At 40.0% G+C, this 25,371-nt stretch overlaps 1 protein-coding gene across 2 annotated transcripts in view; it reads left to right on the top strand.

The window, feature by feature from the left end:
* Positions 1-25,371, top strand: part of LOC115769331 (titin) — an 86,766-nt gene extending 61,395 nt beyond the window's left edge. The window contains exons 25-37 of one of the 2 annotated variants that reach the window (XM_030714092.1): positions 398-12,181; positions 12,788-18,154; positions 18,413-18,454; positions 18,511-18,762; positions 18,873-19,841; positions 19,930-21,597; positions 21,663-21,804; positions 21,864-22,882; positions 22,953-23,258; positions 23,481-23,585; positions 23,712-23,906; positions 23,967-24,269; positions 24,329-25,371. In XM_030714092.1, coding sequence (XP_030569952.1) covers positions 398-12,181; positions 12,788-18,154; positions 18,413-18,454; positions 18,511-18,762; positions 18,873-19,841; positions 19,930-21,597; positions 21,663-21,804; positions 21,864-22,882; positions 22,953-23,258; positions 23,481-23,585; positions 23,712-23,906; positions 23,967-24,269; positions 24,329-24,513 — 22,337 coding nt within the window. In that variant the 3' untranslated portion in view covers positions 24,514-25,371. The remainder of the gene's footprint in view (positions 1-397; positions 12,182-12,787; positions 18,155-18,412; positions 18,455-18,510; positions 18,763-18,872; positions 19,842-19,929; positions 21,598-21,662; positions 21,805-21,863; positions 22,883-22,952; positions 23,259-23,480; positions 23,586-23,711; positions 23,907-23,966; positions 24,270-24,328) is intronic. The other variant, XM_030714091.1, reaches the window with a different exon arrangement.

Below are 25,371 nucleotides of genomic sequence, written 5' to 3'. Positions count from 1 at the left end.
GATTTGAGATTGCGATTGAAACGTTATGAATCAAAGCGAAAAAAGTAGCTAAAAATTTAGTAACACAAACATAAAATTTACACTCAAAAACACGAAATTCTGTTTGAACACTTTTGGCACAATAATTACTAACAAGATTGACTAGAAAACTTATAGTTACATAAGTATTCTAGTACATTGTATGTACTCAGGTTGTATTTGTACATTAAACAAAGCGTAATATGTACATTACAGACATTGATCAAGATTTAAGTTAACATTATATGCAAGCATCTTAAACACTTAACTTTATAAACTACAAAGTTGATGTGTTTTAACGCATTATATAAAATGCAAATATAATTTTAACAAATTAGTTTAGTGCTAACACACAAACACATAATTTTTTCTCAAACAGACCAATACAACAAAGAGTACACTATCACAGAACCCGAAGATGCAAGTGCAAATAACACCGTACATACACAGACCAAAGTTAAAAAACCCAAACAGAAAAAGACACAACCACATCAATTTGAACAGATTGACGAGACTGGGGAACTTGAGGGGGTCGCAGGGGAGCCTGCTTATGAAAGTGTTGAAAATATACCAGATGATGTTCAGGTTGAGAAAAGTACGGAGGAGAAACCAGGGCCAGGGCCAGGGCCAGCTGAGAAAAAAGATAAACCAAAGAAGAAGAAGGTGATAAAGACGAAAAGGGATGAGATGGATGATTATATACAGTTCCTGATACACCAGGAAATACCGAAAACGGTGTTACAGCCGTATGTACGAACTGAAATGGAACATCCACAAAGGGCGCGCCGTGACTCGTCTATAAAACCAATGAAGCTAACTCCTATAAAAATTGAGAAAATTGAGGTTAAGAAACCCAAAATGATTGAAATAAGCTCAGTGGTCGAATTTCCGCAAATGCTCAAGCTCAAAACTCCGAAACAACGTCCACAGGAAGAAAAGAAAAGAAGATCTAGCGAAGCCTCATTTAAAAATAAAAAACTTAAGAGTTGGATAAGGTTTATACCTTACGCACCGTATTGCTTTCCTTATACCGTTATTGATATGGAAACTAAGCGAGATAATGGTGAGCTTTCTCGAAATATAGAAGAAGCAGAGGAAGTATTGAAGAAGCGTCCAAAGAAATTCAAGCATACTAAGCCTGTTAAAGCTGATCTAGAAGAATTGGATTTGGAAACATTTGAAGATGCGAGCAAGCCGTTAGATGAAACTAAGGAAAAACCAAAGTATAAGCGAGGTAAAAAGGAGAAACATGAAAACGAAGATGAATATAGAAAATTAAAGATTGGTAAGGGTAAACTTCCAGGAAATGTTGATTCACAAGAAACCGTTGAATTGAAGCCAGTAAATTTGGATGATAAACATCAAGTTGTAGCTGAGACACCAAAAGAGAAAACTAAAGAAAAGAAAACGATAAAGAAGGTAAGGAAATCAAGTGACACCGATGATAAACTTGGCTTCGAGCCCCTTTTAAGTGATGACGACAATGAAGAAAAAGAAAGCAAACCGTTCTTCAAATTTGAGGTCATTGAATTAGAGCCCAAGGAAATGCTAGAGGAATTAAGTGATGCTAACCGACCTGAAAAAGAACCCAAGAAGAAACGTAAATTAAAGCTTAAAACAGAATTGGAAGAAAATGTCGTTGAGATAGTTGAAATTTCTCCACTTAATAGCAATGATAAGCAGTATGAAGTTACCGTAACTAGTTCAGAGACTAATGAGTATCAGCCAAAGGAAAAGAAGATAATCAAAAAAAAAGTTAAGCGTATGAATAAAGAGGAGTTGGATGACTTTATCACAGAGCTTAAGGATGAGCCTGATCAAGCATTCTATGAAACCGCCATGACTGATTTCTTCGAAGTGAAGTTGATTGAACTGGAACCTGAAGAGATTCCCGATAATAATGTATCTCAAAAAACTAAAAAGCGTAGAATTTTGCATAAGCGTGGAGAAAAAGAAGAGGTTCTAGAAATTGTTGAAACTGTTCCTTCATCCGGCGAGGAGCCATTCTACGAAATATCAATCAAATCAACTGAACCAGAAGAGGAAACTGATACTCAAAAGCCAATTGAAAGACCAAAACCAAGAACTAAGAAAATGAAAAAGGTTGATCTAGATGCGTATATACAGCAGCTGATAAATGCGGAGATTCCAATAACTGAACTTGAGAAGTATGAAAAAACTGAAATAGATTCCAAGCCGAAGAAACCAAAGAAGCAGAAGATCAAACAACCTAAGGCCCATATCGATGAAGGTGAAGCTTTTGAAGTGGGTATCATACAGGAAGAACCAATTAAGAAACCTAAGGTCAAGAAACCCAAATCTCAACCAAAACTTGAAGATGAATCAGTAACTGAACCGGAAAGTGTTACTGATCACAAAGAGTTTACAATCAGCACGATTGACTCGCAGCCCATTCCAGAGCAAATTGTGGAAGAGATAGTTAAGGCAGCTGCCCTTGACCTGGACGAAATTATATCAAACATCGGTGAATCACTCCCTATCATAGAATTGGAGAAATATACTGAGACCGTCCCTCAACCTATTGAAGATGTTGAAAGCTCTGAAAATAAAATAATTAAGAAACGCAAAGTGAAAACTAGAAAGGGTTCCAAGCAGTATGAAGTACAAATCGTGGAAACTATAGCACCGGACGATGATCATGCAGAAGCAGAGGTTGTTGTTATAACAACTGAAATCGTTAAAGACAATACTGATGTACCAATCGAAGAGCAACCAGAAACTCCAAAGAAAACTATAAGAAAGGTGAAAAAAGATAATCTCAAAGAATATATAGTCAGCATTATTGATGAGGCCTCAACAGAACTTCTAGCCAAAATTTCTGAGGACATGTCCCCTATGGCAGAAGTGGAACCTTTAGAAGATGAAGATATCACAAGTTTTAAAACTACAGTAGTTAATGATGTTACCGAAGATGATGTTAAGCCAGAAAAGGAATCGGTTGACAGTCCAACAAGCAAGCCAAAGGATAAAAAGAAGAAAGCAGCTAAGTCGAAAAAGGTTACAGTAATTGAAGAGCAGCCAGTTCAGGGTGAAGACAGCACTGAGGGAGAAGAATATCCTAGTAAGGATGTAGAAACATCAAAATCATCGTCGCACGATGAATATTCAGTTGAGATAACAGAAGTAGCGCCTAAATCTAAGAAAAAGGTGCCGAAAAATAAACTTGAGCAGCCTATGCCTGTCCCGATATCAGAACACAAAATTCGTATTGAGGAACTAGCACCTGAAACAACAACCGAACAAGTTACTAACGATCAAGGAGAAGAGGTTGAAAGGGTTACAACTAAGCGAAGACTTAAAAAGAAGGAAGGTCCAAAGGAATATCTAATCGAAGTTGTTGAAACTTACGAAGAAAATAAGCCCGAGGCAGAATTGGTTATTCAGACTATAGAAATAACACCAGAATCAGACTCTCAAGCACCTGAAGATCACAAAATTAAAATTGTGAAAAAGAAAAAACCCAAAGACGAAAAAATTGACACTTATATTCAACAGTTAATAGAAGAAGAAGTTCCAAAAACAGAGCTTGATGTCTACGAAACAACCGAATTGGAGTCAACCCCGGAGTCAAAGAAACCGAAGAAGATAAAGAAACACCATAAGAAAACCACCGAAATAGTTGATGGTATTCCACATACTGTACATGAATTTACCATTCAAGAGTTCGAGCCAGATGCAGAGCTAGTTCCCGAAACCATTACAGAAATTGAGGATGATGTAACCCCAAAAACACAGATAGAAGATTTCGAAATAGAGGTAAAAGACGAACAGCCTAAACGTAAGCCGAAGAAAGACAGGAAATCAAAGGTGGTGGTGGTCGACGAAGAACCAGTCAATATTGAAGACATTGGGGAAACTGTAGAAGTTACTAAGATAGTTGAAGACGATGGCACAACAAAAGAAGTTCAAGTAAAGAAGCGTAAGATCGTTCGCAAGCAAGGTCCAAAGGAACATGTTTTTGAAATAACAGAGACATCAAATAATGAAGAGCCTTTGGCTGAAGTTACCATCATTGATATTACAGAAGATGAAAGGCCGAGTGATACAGTTGAACCACTTACGAAACGGAAGGCACCAATCAAAATGCCAAAGAAACTTAAGCGCGAAGACGTGGACAGCTATGTGATTAATGTAGTCGAAGAGTTTACACAGCCAATAGAAGAGATTGCACTGATTCCTTCTCCGATTTCGGAACAGACCATTTGTATTGAGGAGCTTGCTCCTGAAACAACAACCGAACAAGTTACTAACGAACAAGGAGAAGAGGTTGAAAGGGTTACAACTAAGCGAAGACTTAAAAAGAAGGAAGGTCCAAAGGAATATCTAATCGAAGTTGTTGAAACTTACGAAGAAAATAAGCCCGAGGCAGAATTGGTTATTCAGACTATAGAAATAACACCAGAATCAGACACTCAAGCACCTGAAGATCACAAAATTAAAATTGTGAAAAAGAAAAAACCCAAAGACGAAAAAATTGACACTTATATTCAACAGTTATTGGAAGAAGAAGAAGTTCCAAAAACAGAGCTTGATGTCTACGAAACAACCGAATTGGAGTCAACCCCGGAGTCAAAGAAACCGAAGAAGATAAAGAAACACCATAAGAAAACCACCGAAATAGTTGATGGTATTCCACATACTGTACATGAATTTACCATTCAAGAGTTCGAGCCAGATGCAGAGCTAGTTCCCGAAACCATTACAGAAATCGAGGATGATGTAACCCCAAAAACACAGATAGAAGATTTCGAAATAGAGGTAAAAGACGAACAGCCTAAACGTAAGCCGAAGAAAGATAGGAAATCAAAGGTGGTGGTGGTCGACGAAGAACCAGTCAATATTGAAGACATTGGGGAAACTGTAGAAGTTACTAAGATAGTTGAAGACGATGGCACAACAAAAGAAGTTCAAGTAAAGAAGCGCAAGATCGTTCGCAAGCAAGGTCCAAAGGAACATGTTTTTGAAATAACAGAGACATCAAATAATGAAGAGCCTTTGGCTGAAGTTACCATCATTGATATTACAGAAGATGAAAGGCCGAGTGATACAGTTGAACCACTTACGAAACGGAAGGCACCAATCAAAATGCCAAAGAAACTTAAGCGCGAAGACGTGGACAGCTATGTGATTAATGTAGTGGAAGCGTTTACAGAGCCAACAGAAAAGATTACACCAATTCCTTCTCAGATTTTGGAAAAGACAATTGGTTTCGAGCCCCTTTTGAGTGTTGACGACAATGAAGAAAAAGAAAGCAAACCGTTCTTCAAATTTGAGGTCACTGAATTAGAGCCCAAGGAAATGCTAGAGGAATTAAGTGATGCTAACCGACCTGAAAAAGAACCCAAGAAGAAACGTAAATTAAAGCTTAAAACAGAATTGGAAGAAAATGTCGTTGAGATAGTTGAAATTTCTCCACTTAATAGCAATGATAAGCAGTATGAAGTTACCGTAACTAGTTCAGAGACTAATGAGTATCAGCCAAAGGAAAAGAAGATAATCAAAAAAAAAGTTAAGCGTATGAATAAAGAGGAGTTGGATGACTTTATCACAGAGCTTAAGGATGAGCCTGATCAAGCATTCTATGAAACCGCCATGACTGATTTCTTCGAAGTGAAGTTGATTGAACTGGAACCTGAAGAGATTCCCGATAATAATGTATCTCAAAAAACTAAAAAGCGTAGAATTTTGCATAAGCGTGGAGAAAAAGAAGAGGTTCTAGAAATTGTTGAAACTGTTCCTTCATCCGGCGAGGAGCCATTCTACGAAATATCAATCAAATCAACTGAACCAGAAGAGGAAACTGATACTCAAAAGCCAATTGAAAGACCAAAACCAAGAACTAAGAAAATGAAAAAGGTTGATCTAGATGCGTATATACAGCAGCTGATAAATGCGGAGATTCCAATAACTGAACTTGAGAAGTATGAAAAAACTGAAATAGATTCCAAGCCGAAGAAACCAAAGAAGCAGAAGATCAAACAACCTAAGGCCCATATCGATGAAGGTGAAGCTTTTGAAGTGGGTATCATACAGGAAGAACCAATTAAGAAACCTAAGGTCAAGAAACCCAAATCTCAACCAAAACTTGAAGATGAATCAGTAACTGAACCGGAAAGTGTTACTGATCACAAAGAGTTTACAATCAGCACGATTGACTCGCAGCCCATACCACAGCAAATCGTGGAAGAGATAGTTAAGGCAGCTGCCCTTGACCTGGACGAAATTATATCAAACATCGGTGAATCACTCCCTATCATAGAATTGGAGAAATATACTGAGACCGTCCCTCAACCTATTGAAGATGTTGAAAGCTCTGAAAATAAAATAATTAAGAAACGCAAAGTGAAAACTAGAAAGGGTTCCAAGCAGTATGAAGTACAAATCGTGGAAACTATAGCACCGGACGATGATCATGCAGAAGCAGAGGTTGTTGTTATAACAACTGAAATCGTTAAAGACAATACTGATGTACCAATCGAAGAGCAACCAGAAACTCCAAAGAAAACTATAAGAAAGGTGAAAAAAGATAATCTCAAAGAATATATAGTCAGCATTATTGATGAGGCCCCAACAGAACTTCTAGCCAAAATTTCTGAGGACATGTCCCCTATGGCAGAAGTGGAACCTTTAGAAGATGAAGATATCACAAGTTTTAAAACTACAGTAGTTGATGATGTTACCGAAGATGATGTTAAGCCAGAAAAGGAATCGGTTGACAGTCCAACAAGCAAGCCAAAGGATAAAAAGAAGAAAGCAGCTAAGTCGAAAAAGGTTACAGTAATTGAAGAGCAGCCAGTTCAGGGTGAAGACAGCACTGAGGGAGAAGAATATTCTAGTAAGGATGTAGAAACATCAAAATCATCGTCGCACGATGAATATTCAGTTGAGATAATAGAAGTAGCGCCTAAATCTAAGAAAAAGGTGCCGAAAAATAAACTTGAGCAGCCTATGCCTGTCCCGATATCAGAACACAAAATTCGTATTGAGGAACTAGCACCTGAAACAACAACCGAACAAGTTACTAACGATCAAGGAGAAGAGGTTGAAAGGGTTACAACTAAGCGAAGACTTAAAAAGAAGGAAGGTCCAAAGGAATATCTAATCGAAGTTGTTGAAACTTACGAAGAAAATAAGCCCGAGGCAGAATTGGTTATTCAGACTATAGAAATAACACCAGAATCAGACTCTCAAGCACCTGAAGATCACAAAATTAAAATTGTGAAAAAGAAAAAACCCAAAGACGAAAAAATTGACACTTATATTCAACAGTTAATAGAAGAAGAAGTTCCAAAAACAGAGCTTGATGTCTACGAAACAACCGAATTGGAGTCAACCCCGGAGTCAAAGAAACCGAAGAAGATAAAGAAACACCATAAGAAAACCACCGAAATAGTTGATGGTATTCCACATACTGTACATGAATTTACCATTCAAGAGTTCGAGCCAGATGCAGAGCTAGTTCCCGAAACCATTACAGAAATTGAGGATGATGTAACCCCAAAAACACAGATAGAAGATTTCGAAATAGAGGTAAAAGACGAACAGCCTAAACGTAAGCCGAAGAAAGATAGGAAATCAAAGGTGGTGGTGGTCGACGAAGAACCAGTCAATATTGAAGACATTGGGGAAACTGTAGAAGTTACTAAGATAGTTGAAGACGATGGCACAACAAAAGAAGTTCAAGTAAAGAAGCGCAAGATCGTTCGCAAGCAAGGTCCAAAGGAACATGTTTTTGAAATAACAGAGACATCAAATAATGAAGAGCCTTTGGCTGAAGTTACCATCATTGATATTACAGAAGATGAAAGGCCGAGTGATACAGTTGAACCACTTACGAAACGGAAGGCACCAATCAAAATGCCAAAGAAACTTAAGCGCGAAGACGTGGACAACTATGTGATTAATGTAGTCGAAGAGTTTACACAGCCAATAGATACGTTCCCTCAAGTTGAGGAAATTCTCCTAAAAGAGGATGATACTGAAGACAAAATTCCCAAGCTTAAAACAAAATCTATAAAGCCCAAGAAACCCAGAAAGAAATCTGAAGATCACACAATTCGTATTGAAGAACTTGCTCCTGAAACCATTATCGAAGATATTGTCAACGAAGAAGGAGATGAAGTTAAGCAGGTAAAAACTACGAAGAAGCTGAAGAAAAAAGACGGACCCAAGGAGTACTTGATAGAAATAACCGAAACCTATCAAGAGAACAAACCAGACGCTGATATTGAAGTAACTACCTTTGAAATACCTGTAGACGAAACAAGCAATGTAGATAGAGATCAGCCAGTTAAGATAGTTCAAAAATTGAAAAAGAAGAAGGCCGTAAAGGATGATTTAGATAAATATATTCAGGAACTTATTGAGCAAGAAATTACAAAAACAGATCTAGAGCAATATGAGCCCACTGAAATTGAATCGAAGCCCAAGCCGAAGAAAAAAGTAAAAACCCATCATAAAAAGAGCGTGGAAATAATTGATAGTGTTCCCGTTACCGTTCATGAGTTTGATGTTACGGAAATAGAACCAGAGCTTATAGAGGAAGATAAACAATTGGTTATCTTAGACAAACCTGAAGATGAGACTTCTGAGAATGAAGAGCCCGTAAAATATTTGGCAAATGTTTTGGACGAGATTTTAGAACCAACACAAAGCCCTGATGACATAACTGACGAGCCGACAACCGTACCTAAGCTAGAGAAGTCACAGAAAAAGAAAAAGATAGAAAAAGTTCCGGTAGTTTTAGATGAAATATCTGAATCCACTGAAATTATACAGCAGCCTACAGAAGACGGTGTTTTGAAAGAAGTTTCTGTGAAGAAGCGTAAGGTTACTCATAGGAAGGGTTCCAAGCAAAGCATCTTTGAGATAACTGAAACTACTAGCGATGATCAACCCATGGCAGAAGTAACTATCGTAGAGCTTACGGAAAATAAGTCATCCATTCCGGAAGAAGCCCCAACTGTTGAACAGAAAGTAGTAAGGAAGACTAAAAAACTAAATAAGGAAGATGTACATGAATATGTTATCAATGTTATTGATGATTTTGTGCAAGAATTGCCCCTTGTAGCAATTGAGGACGAAGTAAAGGAAATTACCGAAAAGAAAAAGGTAAAGACTAAAAAACCTCCAAAGGACTATAAATTCAAAGAGACCGAAGAAATTTTGGCCGAAGAATTTGAAAAACCTAAGGATGTTCCTGAAATGTCAGATGAGACAGAACGTGAAGTCCCAATCGAACCCACTGATTTTACCATAGGCGTTAGCGAAAATGTTACTACAGATGAAAAGAAACCTAAAACACCGAAGAAGCCGATAAAGTCAAAGCCAGTTAATGAAATTGAGTATGAGAAACATCCAGACTATTTGATAAAGGTATCAACAGAGGAAACAGCGGCGAATGAGTTAACAGAGACTGAAAGTGTGAACCTGGAATCAGAGGATGTACAGCCAAAAGAGGAACCAGTTTTCCATATAGAAGAGATCGAAACTATACCAGATGTAGTTGAAGAACAGGATGAAAAGAGTGCAACCGAAAAGAAAGTTGTTAGTAAGCGAAAGATCAGAAAGCAAGTTGGTCCTAAGGAAGAAATCATAGAAATTGTCGAAACTGTCAAGGACGGGCTGCCTGAATATGAAGTCACAGTGACTACTGAAGAAGCCGAAAAAGAAGTTGAAGAAATTCCTCAAGAAGAGAAGCCAAAGAAGGTTAAAAAGACCAAAAAGGTTCCAAAGGATGATTTACATGAGTATATACAAAAACTTATTGAACAGGATATTCCGAAGTCAGAATTAGAGAAGTACGAAAAAATTGATTTCGATGAACCAGTCAAAATGAAAAAGAAGAAGCCTGTGAAAAAGATCAAAATTACAGAAGAAGAAGTTAAGGATGCCCCTGAAGTATCAATTGTAGAAGCTCCCGAATATGAAACACATCCATTGGAAAGTCCGTTGGAAGAATCACAATTGATGGTTACTGTTAAAGAATTTATAGCACCAATACCCAAAGAAAAATCCTTTGAAGTTACAGTTCTTGAAGAACTTGTTGAAAATAAGCCGATTCCGGATAGTGAAGGGGAAATTAAAATAAAGGAAGTAAAAACAAAGAAAATAAAACACAAAAAGGGTCCGGAAGAGATAATTCACGACATAACAGTTGTTTATGATAAAGATACTGATGAATCCGAAATTACTATAGTAACATCAAGTCCAAACGAAACCGAAGATCAGAAGGAAGTTACTGTTAAGCAAAGGAAAACCAAAAAGATTAAAAAGGATGATGTTGATGATTTCATTAAAACAGTTATTGAAGAAGATGTACCACGAGAACAGCCATCTGACATTGTTGATGTTACGGAGGAAACGGCTTCTCAGAAAATACCTGAAAAACCAAAGAAGATTAAAAAGAAGGAAAAAATGCCGTCATTGGAAGAGAAATCAACGCCAACAGAAAACGTGGAAGTTTTAGAGAGCTTACCAACGGAAGAACCAACTGAAGAATTCCCCGTGGATGTAGTGGAAGTATCTGCCACCGTGGAGTCTGATAAAGAAGGTGAAGTACCCCAAGACCATAGTATACCTGAAAAGAAAAAGAAATCTCCTAAGCAAAAGATTAAAGTTATTGAAGAACGACCTGAGAGAGAAACTGATGTGAAGCCTTTGGAGATTGTGGAAAAGGAGTTTGATATTGAAAAGCCAATTGAGAAAGAATACAGTGTCATTTTCACAGAAGAAGAATCTAAGCCAAAGGACAAAATGGAAAAGAAGCCAAAGGAGGTTAAGAATAAACAAGTTCAACCAGAGGAACCAACTTACGAAATTTCTGTTAAGGAAAGTCACATTCAACTCGAAGACCTTCCTTTAACTATAGAAATGATCGAAAGTGAAACAAAAGAGGAAGTAACCACAGATGATGCTGGCGAGGTCCATAAGGTAGTTACAACAAAACATAAGATTAAACGTCCAAAGGGAGAAACTGATGATGTTATTGAAATAATTGAGGTCGTTACTGATGATCAGCCTAACGCGGAAATTACAATTGTTGAGTACGAACCGGTACAACCACATGAGGAAGAAAAGGCCAAAGAACCGAAAAAGAAATTAAAGAAAGTTAAAAAGGATGATATTCATGACTATATACAAAAACTTATAGACATGGAGACTCCTAAAACTGAATTGGAAAAATATGAGAAAATTGAGTTCGAGCCAATACCCAAAGAAAAACCTACCGAAACAACGCCTGTAACAGTGACAGATGAATCTCCAACCGAGAAACCAAAGAAGGACAAAAGGTCTAAGCCGAAAGAGTTGCCAAAGAAAGAGGAATCTTTACCAGAACCATTGGCTGAAATTACGGTTATTGAAGAGGAAGAACATGAAAAGCCAAAAGTAGTCGAAGTAGTGGAAGTTCAACCGGTGGATGTGAAAATTACAGAAACAGTCACTGACGAGGGCCATCCAGTTCAAGAGAAAACTACTAAGCGAGTTTTAAAGAAAAAGGGTCCCGAGGAAGAAACCACTTTCAAGATAACAACAATTGAAAGCGAAGGCAGTGATACCGTGACTGTTATCGTTGACGAGGAACCCGAAGCCGTGCCAGTTGAGTCTATTGAAACTCAGCCGGAGAGTGCGGAAGAAGAGAAACCAAAGGCCAAACCGAAGCCTAAGAAATCAGTAAAGAAGGTTAAAAAAGATGATTTGGATGAATATGTTAAGAAACTTTTAGAGGAAGAACTACCAAAGACTGAAAAGGAAGTGTATGAAAAAGTTGAAATGCCAGAAAAACCGAAAGACAAAGCCCCAACAGAAAGTGTGACAGAGCCGGCAAAGCCTGGCGTGCCCAAAACCCCAATTGCAGATCTTGACTCGCCCTTACCTAAAAAGACCAAAAAACCTAGACCAAAACCAGCTGACGTAGGGGAACAAAGACAAGACGAACCAACGGAAGAGACTGTTTCTGAGACTAAAGACGTAACTGAAGATACACCAACTCAAATTGCACACCCCGAGGACACAGCCACTGCACAAATTACACCAAGCGCACAAGATGAAATATCTACTCAAGATGACACTAAAGATACAGTTCAAAAAACAGTTAAGCATAAGAAAGCTAAGCCAGACACAGTTAAAAGCGTTGAAACAAGTAAGTTATTAGATGAGAGTTTTATGAGGCTTAAATTTTCCACCGCACACGCAGCACCTGTTCCTTTGTCTGTGTCTTTTGCCTTTGTTTATTCCAACGTTGACTTCCAACATTTCGTGCCTTTGCCATCCTCTCTTTTTTTTTTCTCTCTCTCTCTCTTTCTCTTACTCTCTTACTTTTGCTTTCTCTCCCCCCTTTCCATTCTAATTTGGTGCTAATAATTTGAGCATAAGTTTAGCTGAATATATTGCCCGTTTTCAATTTGTATCCAAATAAACACTGTTACCAACCCAATGCATGCTCTTAAATTCAATAAAAAAATACTAAAATTCTTCTTTGCATCCTTTAAATTGATTTCCACATTATAATTAATTAGAGTATTCTCTAAAATGACTAACTGTTTTGAAATACTTATTGTACAGTTTTTAAATATTTAGGAAATTTATCTTAAATTGGACACGCGTTCTAGAATTTTGAAATACTGCTAATATTTCAATATTTATCAAGCTCGACGATTTGCTTGCATTCGTATGCAATAGCAATGCACGGATTCATAATACAGCTGCACGAATTGTATATTACTAAAAATATAAATTTCTATAACAGGTGAAGCACCCGAGGCTTATAAGGATTATCACATAAGCGTGATTGATGAAGAGCCCGAAGAAAAAGAAGTGCAGCCCGATAAAATCTTGGAAGTTAGAATTATCGATGAAGTTTCTGAAGTCGAAGAGTCTCAACCCATCGTCGAAGAAGTCGAAGAGGAGGATGAAAAACCGACAGCCGAGGAAACAGTTGAGGACGTCACAAAGCCGAAGACAAAGAAAAAGAAGATTGTCAAAAAGAAGACCCATGAACATGATGAAATAATACAAAAGCTGCTTGAACAAGAAATTGAAAAAACAGAGTTGGAGAAATATGAGAAGGTCGAATTTGATACACCCAAGAAACTGAAACCCGAATTCGCTAATCTCGAACCAATTAAAATTGAAAGGAAGGAACAGAAGCCCACAAAGGTCACAATAGTTGAGGCCGCTGAGATTCCCAAGATGGTGAAATTAAAGCCTGGCAAACGTAAGGAGAAACCGGCAGAAGAACAAACTGTACAACTTCCCAAATTCAGGCTTAAGACTCGCATGATTATGGTTGAATATCCGCCAACCCCGATTATACCAAAGTTGACAGACATTGGTGCAATTAAGCAGAACGGTGACCTCACCCGCAATATTGAGGAAGCGGAAGAGCTACTAAAGTTTAAGCCACACAAGCCCAAGAAAATTAAGAAAATTAAAGATGATTTGGAGAAGGTGGAGCTTGAAAAGTATGAAAAATATGTTAGTAGTGAAGAAGAACCGGAGGCAAAGCAACCATATCAAAAACCTGAAAAGGTACCAAAACCAGAAGAAAGTCCGGAAGAAGTCAAACTTAAAATTGGTAAGGGCAAGAAGAAGCCTAAGGAGGAAGAATCTCCTGAAAATGTTACGCTCAAAAAGATACCACAAAAGCCCACGGAATATGAAGAAGAAATTGAAAAGAAACCAAAAGAAAAGGATGTGATTGTAGCTGAAGAGCAACCAAAGCAGCCCAGGGAGCAGGATATACAAGTGGAACCATTCGAGCCAATTGATTATGAACGGCCTGAATATGTCCCAGAAGAACTTGAGGAAGTGGAAAAACCAGAGAAGCCGGAAAAGCAAAAGAAACAAAGTAAAACAAAGTATAAGCCTAAAGAAAAATCAAAACCAGAACCGGAAACAAATATTACAGAAATTGTTCCTGGAAAACCAAAAGAACAAGAAGAAGTGCCCGATACTGGCATAAAGTTCCGCAAGCCTGAGAGTGAGGCGCCAGAAGAGACTGATTCTCAAATTAAACTGAAGCCAGTGAAAAAGACTACTGAAGAAACACCAATTGAAGATGTTGTTAACAAGACAACGGTTGAGGAGTCGAAGCCGCAGGCAAAGGTAATCAAACCTGAAGACGAAGTTAAAAAGTCTAAGAAATCTAAACCGAAACCTGCACAACAAAAAGAGGAAGAGACTACTCAAGAGAAGCAGCCAGAATTTGAGGTTTCAGTAAAGGAAGACGAAGCCGTTATTGAAAAGACCGACGATGTTGAGATGCCCAAAGAGGTAAAGGTGAAACAAAAAAAACCGAAAAAAGAACCTGTAGCTGAAGTCGAAATCGTGGAAGAACTGCCAGAGGCAACAGAAGTGCCTGAAGAAATCCCTGTAGAGTACAAAATTACGACAACTGTTTTAGAGCCGGAAGAAGCACCAAAAGAACATCAAGTTAAAGTGGTTGACTTTGATGAAAGAGAAGTTACCACTGAAGAGCTTGTTGAAGAAAAGGTTGTTACTAGAAAGAAGAAGCCGAAGCCAGAGCAGCCAGAAGAGTTTGAGGTCACATTACAGGAGCCACAAACAATACAACCTGAACCCGAAGAGGAAACAGTTGAAGTTGTGATTCCTGTTCAACACCCCGAACAAGAAAGTGATGAATTTGAAGTCGAGTTGAAGATAATCGAACCACAACCAGAAGAGCAAAATGTCGTTGTGAAGAAAAAGCCTAAAAAGAAGCCTGTGGAAAAAGTAGAGGAGGTGAAACAAGACGTGGTAAAAGAAGTGGAGACTCAACCGGAAGAGCAAATAGAAGAAGAGATCTTGCAGGTGGAAGAAGTAGAAAAGGTTGAAGAATCACAGCCGAAATCTTTCGAATTCCAAGTGACTGAAACTGATGCCCCTCTAATAAAACCAGCAGAAGTAATTGAAGAAAAACCAAAAGAATCGGCAAAGAAACCAGCTCCTAAATTGATTGAGAAATTCGACTCTTATGAAATTTCCGTCAAGGAATCTCAGGTGGAGAAAGTAATTGAGCAGGTGGAACAACCCGAGGAAGATGCTCCTGAAGAAGTTCTAATTACCACAAAAGCAAAAGAGCCGGAACCAGTAGAAGCAGAGTTTGTAATAACGGAACCAAAACCAACAGAAGAGAGTCATGTAGAAGCAGAAGTCAAGCCAAAGAAAATAAAGAAGCCTAAGAAAACTGAAGAGGCCACTAGTCTTGATATTAAAGTTGTTGAAGAAGTGCCTGCTCCAGAAGAAATAATAGTTGAAGCTGAGCAACCTGATATTGTTGAAAAGGAAACTGTTCCCGCTGAAGAAACACCAAAAGAATATAAGATTCGGGTATCTGATACAGAAATTGAGCAACCAGAAGAACCAACTGCTGCAGAATTTACAGTAAAGAAACCGAAACCTTCCCTTGTTGCTGCAGAAGAACCGGAAGCAGAGTTTGTTTTAAAAGAGAGCAAGCCTGTAGAAGAAGTAACCGAAGCAGCCGAAATAAAAACAAAGAAACCTAAAAAGAAAGTTAAGGAAGTTGTGGCGGAAGAACTTAAGATCCAAATCAATGAAGAGATTCCTCAAGAAATTCCCGTAGTGGAAGAAATTGTGGAGGTTGTGACAGAAAAAGAGGAGGATGTACCTTCTGTTGAATATAAATCGTATGAAATTGGTGTGAAGGAAACAGTACCTGAAAAACCTGCCGAAGAAGAAGTAATTGAGGAGCCATTGGTAAAGGAACCAGTAATCGAAGAGGAAGCACCTACTGTTGAATACAAGTCCTATCAGATAGGTGTGAGAGAGACAGTAGCTGAGAAGCCTGTTGAGGAAATTCCAGCAGAAGACCAATTGGTGGAGGAGCCTACAGTCGAAGAGCCACAGCCAGAAGCCTTTGAAGAACTTAAAGTCAGAGTTATCGAAGAGACACCCCGTGAAGTTGTAGAAGAAGTTCTCGAAGAGAGCATTAAGGTGCACCGCAAGAAGAAGCCGAAGCCAGAAATTACTGAAGAGCCAGAGGCTGAAATAAGCATTCCCGCTTCAAAACCTGTTGATGAAGTGGAAGCGGTCCAAAGCGTTACCATTGTACCAGAGATCTCGACTGAAGAGGATGCTGCAGAGCTTAAGATAACTATTATTGATGAAATATCTCAGCCGCAAGAACTTATTCAGGAGATTGAAGAAATCGAGACGCTTAAGGAAGCAGTCGCTGAGCCGGTACCGGTAGAAAAGCCAAAAGACTATAAATTCAGTATAAAAGAGTCTGAGGCGCGAAAGGAAAGTATCGAGGAATTGCCTGAACAACAGGTTACCATTCAGAAAAAGAAGAAAGTTCCGGACCAAAAAGAAACTGTAGAAGATTTACCCGAAGAGCAGGTTACCATTCAAAAGAAGAAGAAGAAGCCTGAACCTCAGGTTATAGAAGAGCCCGAAGCCGTTTTCGAAATCAAGCAAAAACAACCAGTGGAAGAAGTTACAGAAGAGGCTAAAATAAAGAAGAAGCCGAAGAAACCGGTAAAGGAAGAAGAGGCAGCTGCAGAGCTTAAAGTTACTGTCATCGAGGAATCTACACCAGAACCAATAATTGAAATCGTCGAAGAAATTGAAGAGCAGGTGGAAGAGACCCCTGAAGTTGCGCCAGTTGAAAAACCCACTGAGTACAAATTCAAGCTGGAAGAAAGCCAACCCGAAGCTCCAGAAAAAATTGAGGAAGAGGATGTTCAGGAGGTGATCTTGCCTAAGAAAACTCCAACGGTCATTGCACCGATTGAAGAACCTGAAGCTGAAGTTGTCCTTAAACCCAAATCTAAGCCTGAAGAAGTACAGGAGGAAGTCAAAATATCAAAAAAGAAACCCAAAAAGAAGGTTGTAGAGGAAGCTGCTGAAGAACTAACAGTTAAGGTAGAAGAAGAAGTAACTCCTGAGCCTATAATTGTGGAGGAAGAAGTAGAAGTAGTTGAAGTTAAGAAACCAGAAGAACCAACACCCGAAGAAATAGTCGATGCTGCCGTTTTCAAACTGAAGAAGCCAGATGCACCTGAGGAAGAGGATGTGGTCGCTGAAGTTATTTTGAAACCAAAGGTACCCAAGGAGGTGCAAGAGGAAGAGTTCGCAGTCGATTTCAAACTGCCAAAAGAAAATAAGGTTTCTGAAGAAACATCGGATGAAACTGTGCAGCTCAAGAAGAAGAAGAAGCAACATAAACCAGTGGAAGAAGCTGCGGATGAGCTACAACTTCAGCAAACTGTTATCGAAGAGAGACCAATAGAGATTGAAGAAGAAGAAATCATTGAGGAAGCCGTTGTAGTAAGAAGGAAACCAAAGAAACCATTCCAACCAACGGTAGAAGACCATGAAGAAACTGAATTCAGTCTCTCATTTAAAAAGCCTCACACTGTAACTGAAGGTGTTGAAGAAGCAGCTACAGTTCTTAAGAAACGTCCAGTAAAACCCAAGACCCTAGACGAAGCTGCAGCAGAACTGTCCATTAAGCGCCTGGAAGAAGAATACGAAGAAGGGGATGACGTTGAAGAATTTTTGGTTAGCCAACGGCCCAAGCCAAAGCCACTGCAAGTTACCGATGAAGAAGACCAAGAGTACACTATCAAAAAGCTCAAACGTCGCAAGAAGGTGGACATTCCTGAATTCTCTGATGTTGAAAATGTTACTTTCCGACCAAAGACTACCAAGACTAAAGAAGACGTGGACCAAGAGTTCAATATTGCCCTAGACTCCTATGCTGAGGAGGAAGTGTCCATGTCCGGAAAGGTGAAACTTAAGAAACCAATAAAGTTGACCTACTCGGAAGCCACTGATGAGGCAAGGATTAAGATTTTACAAGATTATGATGACGGTGAAGGTCCAATAATTGAAGAAATACATGACGATGAAGATACTATTGATGAAGTTGAGGAGCCTGAAGAGTACTTGGTTGAGGAGCTTCCTCCAGACGAGGTTGACTTTAAGCTAAAACCGAAAAAGCAGCCCAAGCCACACTATTCAGTCCAAGACGAAGAAGAGGAACAATTTCTGATTGGTCTTCGACATGCCAAACGTGATTCAGTGACGTACGATGAAGATTCTCTAACATTCAAAAAGAAGCGTAAAATCGTGCAACAACTCTTCAATGAAGGTAAGTTTTGTCCCGGGTATTATTACTATAACTTTTATAATTATCAACTTGCAATAATTTCTCATTCGATTTAATTTGCACATCTGCTTATATGGCAATAGCTTAGAAAAATGAGGTAAAACGACCCAAAATACATAAATGTTAGTAGCTAACGCATAACTATCCATTATGACCACCTTTAGATGTACTTTTTGTACTTACCTTTTTTAAACTCTTTTGGAAAAACATATTAATATTTATATCTTACTTCTGGACTAGATGGCGCTTCTCTTAACATTACTAGGGAAATGGATGTGGAAGGTAAAATTTTTTATTAAAGTTATAGACACGATAAAATAATTTTCATTCAATTTTAGAATCTCAATTCGAGAACATCATGTATTCTATTTGCAATTACATTGCTGATAACGATGAGGCAATCAATTTAGTGGAGGGTGAAAAAGTACAGGTTATTGGACGCCATAGCTCTGAATGGTGGTATGTCAAGAAGAGCATTACGGAAGAGGAAGGTTGGGTGCCTGCCCAATATCTTATGGAGCCCGCGGAATATGCCCAATATGTGCAGAATAAGTTGCATGAAAAGATTGATAAGCTACCCGTGTTTGAAAGTAAGTTCTGCATATGAACCTAAATGTTATTATCTAACAAAACTTGTTGGCATTGTCCTGTCATGTTATTAACACTTCTTCTTAATGTCTTGTGTTTGGCGTTTATTAAGGACCTGGACCTCAAGACAAACCGATAGCACCGCGATTCATTGAAAAGTTACAGCCAATACACACTCCTGATGGTTATACAGTGCAGTTCGAATGCAAGGTCGAAGGTAATCCGAGACCACAGATCGCTTGGTTCCGCGAAACAGCCATCATAAAACCCTCACAGGACTTCCAAATGTTCTACGATGATGACAATGTAGCCACATTGATAATTCGTGAAGTCTTCCCAGAAGACGCTGGCAAATTCACTTGCGTGGCCAAGAATGCCGCTGGTTTCACTTCTAGTACAACCGAATTGATTGTCGAGAGTCCGTTATCGGATCATGGCTCAGATGCCACGGCACTTTCGCGCAGGAGCATGTCCCGTGAATCTTCCTTGGCTGATATACTTGAGGGTATACCGCCAACATTTTCGCGTAAGCCAAAGGCCCAATATGTTGATGAAGGTACCAATGTAATCTTGGAATGCCGTCTTGTTGCGGTGCCCGAGCCTGAGATCGTTTGGACCTTCAATGGTGAAGACATTGATGAGGAAGAGATTAAAAATATTCGGATTGTTACCGAATCGGATATGCACATGTATTGCAGCGTTGTGCATATTACGAAAGTTAAAAAATCTCAAGAGGGTACATACGAAGTTATAGCCACAAATCGCGAGGGCGAAGCTCGTTTGCCCATCACATTGAAGGTACGAACCTCGGACAAAGAAGCTCCTCAAATTTTGGAACCTTTACGTAATATGGTGATACGTGAGGGTGAAAGCGTTGTGCTTTCGACACAAATTGTTGGTAATCCTGTGCCAAAGGTAACCTGGTACAAGGATGGCAAGCCCATTAAGAACGCCAAATCAGAAAAAGACTTACATACTCTAACACTGATTACACCAAAGAAGTCGGAGAAGGGTGAATATACAGTCAAGGCTGTTAATCCATTGGGCACTGTGGAAACCACTGCTTATCTTACAATTGAAGGTACGTTACGTGTTCAATGTTTATTGAGAAACACACATTTTCTGTTCTGACTTAATAGCATTACAAAACTAATTCTTTTCCCATCTAGAACCCACCAGTGGTAATGCAGAGCCTCCATTATTTGTGGAGCGTTTCGAGGAGCAATCGGTGCCGCAAAAGAGCGAGATTCGCTTACCTGCCAAGGTTTCGGGCAATCCAGTTCCTGAGGTACAATGGCTGTTCAACAATAACCCATTGTATGCCAGCGAGCGAGTACAACAGATTTATGATGGCGAAAATATTGAGCTCATTATACAGAATGCCAATCCAGAAACTGATTCGGGTGACTACAAGTGTATTGCCAGCAATCCCATAGGCAAAACATCACACGGTGCACGTGTGATTGTTGAGGTCGATGAGGTGACCTTTACCAAGAAGCTGAAAAAGACCATTACTATTGAGGAGGTGCAGTCCCTGACATTGGAATGTGAAACCTCTCATGTGGTCTCAACCAAATGGTTCTTCAATGGCAAGGAGCTGAGCGGCATGGACCATCGCGTTGTCGTTGAGGATGGCAAGACGCACAAGCTGGTCATTAGGAACACAAATCTACGTGACTCCGGTACATACGTATGCAAGGTAAAGAAGCAAGAGACGCAATCAACTGTGGAGGTGCTGCAGCGTAAGCCAGACTTCCTAAAAGTGCTAGAAGACTATGAGGTAACCGAAAAGGACACAGCCATTCTGGATGTCGAGCTGACAACAGAAGCTGTAGAAGTCACCTGGTACAAGGATGGCGAAAAAATCACACCAGAACACAAAAACTGTGAGTTCATCAAGGATGGCAAATCGAGGCGCTTAGTTATACGCGATACAACAATTCATGATGAGGGCGAGTACACGTGCAAGCTGGAAGGCCAGGAGTGCAGCGCAGAACTTACTGTCATTGAACTGCCACCAGAGATCATAAAACCCTTGAAGGACGTCAACGTCACAAAGGGTGAAAATGCCACGTTCAACATTGAGCTGAGCAAGGGCGATGCACTGGTAAAATGGTTCAAGGAAGGCAAAGAAATCAAGTTCACTGAGCGCATACAGCTAGCGATTGATGGTAAAAAGCAATCACTGCGTATTTTGAAGGCCAAGCCTGAAGATGTAGGCGAGTATTCCATTCAGGTTGGAGAGCAAACATCCAAGGCGAAGCTGACAGTTGAGGAGCCATTAGTAGACTTTGTGCTTCGGTTGCCCGACGTCACGCTGGCTACCAAGACCACAGATGCTGAATTCACAGTCGAGCTCTCTCAGCCCGATGTGGAGGTTACCTGGTACAAGAAGGGCAAGCCCATCAAGCCGAATACGAAGCATGAGGTCTTCGTTGAGGGCACTGTTAGGCGTCTGGTCATTCATGATGCTAGCGACGATGATGCGGGTGAAATCAGTTGCGTTGCCGAAAACGTCACCAGCAGCAGTAAGCTTTGCGTTGAGGAGCTTAAACTGCCGCCCGTGATTACCTCTGACAAGGATCAAACCATCAAAGTGAAGGAGAACGAAGACGCTACCTTCACTGTCAAATACACAGGCACGCCCACACCCGAAGCTGAGTGGACGACGCGCAAGATTGTCATTCCCAAGTCAAAGCGTACTATTCCTACTATAGATGAACAATCCGCAACTCTTACCATCAAGAAGGTTGTCGACGATGACGAGGGCGAGTACACGGTTAAGCTTGTAAATCCTGTGGGTGAGGCAGAAGCCAGCCTACATTTGGTCATTATGCGTAAGTATAAAAAATTAATTATAAATGAAGCGACGCGGAAATTTAGACTTCTGTCAAAACTTTAGGCAAACCCACGGCGCCAGGCACACCACAGCCTTTGGAGGTGATGCACGATTCGATTACACTTTATTGGAAGGCCCCGGAGGATGATGGCAAATCTGAAATTATTGAATACATTCTGGAGTATCAGGATGTAAAGCAGGAAAAGTGAGTAATATGCATGAATTTAATAACTTTAAATAAAACTAACATATCTCCTTTTATAGATGGACTGAGATACGCAAGATTAAAGATACAACTTATACCATCAGCAAGCTGAAGATCGATACAGAATACGTATTCCGTGCGATTGCAGTCAACGAAGTTGGCCCATCACCGCCCTCACCCATCTCGTCGCCCATACGCCTGATGCCTAAGGTTGAAACCGAAGCACCCAGCGTACGTGAGCCTTTGCAGGATATTGTCAGTGATCTGAATAAGGAGGTGACATTGTCCTGTGTGTTTGGCGGCATTCCAGAGCCAAGTGTCACATGGAAAAAGAATGGCCAAGTCTTCGAGTCGAGTAGTTTGCGCTACGAGAATCGTGTTGCCAAATATACCATTGAAAAGACAACTATTGAGACTGAAGCCACATACACATGCGTGGCTACGAATGAAAAGGGCTCCGTGGAGACATCGTGTAGACTAAAACTGCAGCAGAAGCCAGTCGTAGAAATTGAGGAGAAGTACTTGTCCCAAAAACTGCGCACTGGCAGCACTCTCACCATTCCAGCAACAGTTCGTGGCTATCCAAAGCCAACTGTGACCTGGCACAAGGAGACTGTCGAACAGAAATCAACCACCAAGGAAATCACCATTGAGACCACAGAGACAAGCTCCACATACACCCTTAAGAAGGTAACACGCGAACACTCTGGACGCTACAAGGTGACGGCAACAAATGAATCGGGAACTAGCTATGCAGAGTGCACGGTTCAAGTGATTGACAAGCCAAGCAGGCCACAGTCCCTGGAGATTAAAGACATTAAAAAGGATTCTATTACCTTGGAATGGACGCCACCTATCGACGATGGCGGCATGGACATTAAGCAGTATACGCTAGAGAAATGCGATGTACAGAACAATGTCTGGATGAAGGTTTCAGATTTCGACAAGGACATCAACTCGTACGCCATTCAAAAACTTTCCATGAATGCGCAGTACATGTTCCGAGTGGTGGCTATTAACCCCATAGGTGAATCGGAGCCAACGGAGAGTGAGACTGTGACCATAACAAAGAGGTTTGGTATGTATAAGCAAATAATACCATATGTTATATGTGATAGTTAAGAATATCATCTCCTTTTGACTTGTAGAAAAACCAACTCCACCACGTGATCCTACCTCGGTGTCTGGCATGAATGATACTTCATTTACATTATCCTGGGAGCCATCGGAGAGTGATGGTGGTTCCAAGATAATTGAATACATTGTGGAAATAAGGGAAGAGACTGAAACCGTTTATCGCTCTGTGGGCACTACAGCGGGCACGGTAACAAACATTCAAGTTGAAAAAGTTGTGAAGAACAAGGGCTATCTGTTCCGGATCTACGCTCGAAATGAGGTTGGCACCAGCGACGCGTTCGAGACAACAGAAAAGATTGTTGTTGGTCGCAAGATAAGTAAGTGACAAGAAATACTCAGAATGATAATTGCTTATTGCTTACTGCTCTGCACATTGCTTTCTCTCTTAACGCCCACTAATGCTTCTCTTGCGCCATGAAAAAATTTATAACTAAGCAGCGACTAATTATGAAAACATGGGTACGTTGTAGACGTCATCGAATGACATAAGTCTTGTTAACAATTTTTAATAATTATAATTGTTAAACGCTCCATTTTAGCGCCGCCATCGCCACCTCAAAACCTGAGAGCACCAGATGTAACAAGTCGCAGCGTAACTCTCGATTGGGAGGTGCCAGCCAGAAACGGTGGTTCAGAAATTACAGGTAAAAATAATAACAATAATAATACTCCAATAATAATATAATAATACTCTATAATAATACTACTCCATAAGGAAAAGAATTTACTTATTAGTTAACATTATATTAATATACAAATTATAAATATAGGCTATTGCGTGGAGAAACGTTCCTCAACATCAACAAGCTGGTCTAAGGTTATAACTTTGGATGCACATCAACTGCACTACACCATAGACAATTTGAAAGATAAGTGCGAGTATTGGTTCCGTGTGTCAGCGGAGAATGAGGTTGGATTAGGTGCACCAGCCGTCACAGAAAGCATATCGCTAAAGACACATGCAAGTAAGTTGAACGTGGGCAACGTCTTATATAATTTCTAATTCTTCATCATTTTTTAACTAGCCGTACCATCGCCGCCAACTGCTCCACTGGAGGCGCGAGTTATTGCTGCCAATGCCCACGTATTCGAATGGGGTATACCCGAGTCAGATGGAGGTGCGCCACTGCTCGGCTATCACATAGCCATACGTGACATGAAGAAGTCCATGTGGATTGAGGTTGGTCGGGTGCCAGCGGGTGTGCAGAAATTCCAAATAAGAGACTTGCAAGAGAATCACGAGTATATGATACGTATATTCGCTAAGAACGAGATTGGTCTGAGTGAACCTCTCGAGTCAGAGGAGCCATACAAAGTCATGACTGCCGGTATGTAGACGCAATTATTGTTTAATATTTTCCACAATGCTAATACATTCTCTATGCAGGTCATGCCAGCCTGCCCGACGAGCCACGCACGGAGATGAGCACATGCAACACATCATCGTGGCTGCGGGATCATAATATGGATGCGGATATACACTCGTATGCCCGCGGCCGGCTGCTTCAACGCGATGAGTACTTCTTCCGCCTCTGGGCTCAAATGCCCAAGAAGAAGAAGAGCTCAAAGTAGACAAAAACAAAAACCACAAATAATAACAAAAACTCAAGCAAATAGCCATGACAAAACGAATGAAATTTAGGTTAGGTTAAGCATATTTCAATTGTATTTTAATGAATTCTTGATTTTTATTAGCTTTTTATTACTTTTAATGTATCCATGTAAAGAGAATGTAATGTTCGGATTTGCGTCCAGCGACAACGATGTCCACGAAACTCAATCAGAAAAGGGCGAGCGAAGACAAACTTAATGTTTTGAGTGCGTGGACGTGGCTGTTAGATTGTGACGGCACTGGCCCATTACATAATCTATGAAAGAAATTTATATTTTTAATTTGCATAAATTCGTATAATTTCCTTCGCTTTATTTTTGTAAGCTGTGATAAATTTATCAAATTCGAAAGCGTCAAACGATAAAATGCCATGACATTTGTGCCACGACACATCGCGCATCGGGCAACGGGCAGCCAACGCGCCAACACCCAACAACCAGCAGTATCGACAACAACAACAACAACAATAACAACCACAACAACCAACAAGAACACACAAGAACAACAAGAACCGTTACAACACAACACAAGTGACTCAATATCCTCTAGGGAGACAAACAACAAATGGTGCAATTCGATATGAGTTACGAGTATGTTGTGTATGTGTGTGCATGTCTGTCTGTGGGTGTGTGTATGTGTGTGAGTGTTGCGTTGCGCGTCGCGCTGACTGGCCCTTGCCTTTGCCGTGTGCTCGCTGTGAGCAAATTTATGGCATCCAGAGGGTTACATAACTATACTTATATTGAGGAAGAGCCCAACATGACTTTAAAGAAACAAAACTAAATGAAAAACAAAGAAAATAAAATAAATATGAATAA

This window comes from Drosophila novamexicana, unplaced genomic scaffold (assembly GCF_003285875.2).
Source record: "Drosophila novamexicana strain 15010-1031.04,08,12 unplaced genomic scaffold, DnovRS2.1 tig00004554-arrow-pilon, whole genome shotgun sequence".
In the NCBI taxonomy this organism is placed as follows: Eukaryota; Metazoa; Arthropoda; class Insecta; order Diptera; family Drosophilidae; genus Drosophila; species Drosophila novamexicana.
This window is presented reverse-complemented; position numbering and strand designations above follow the sequence as displayed.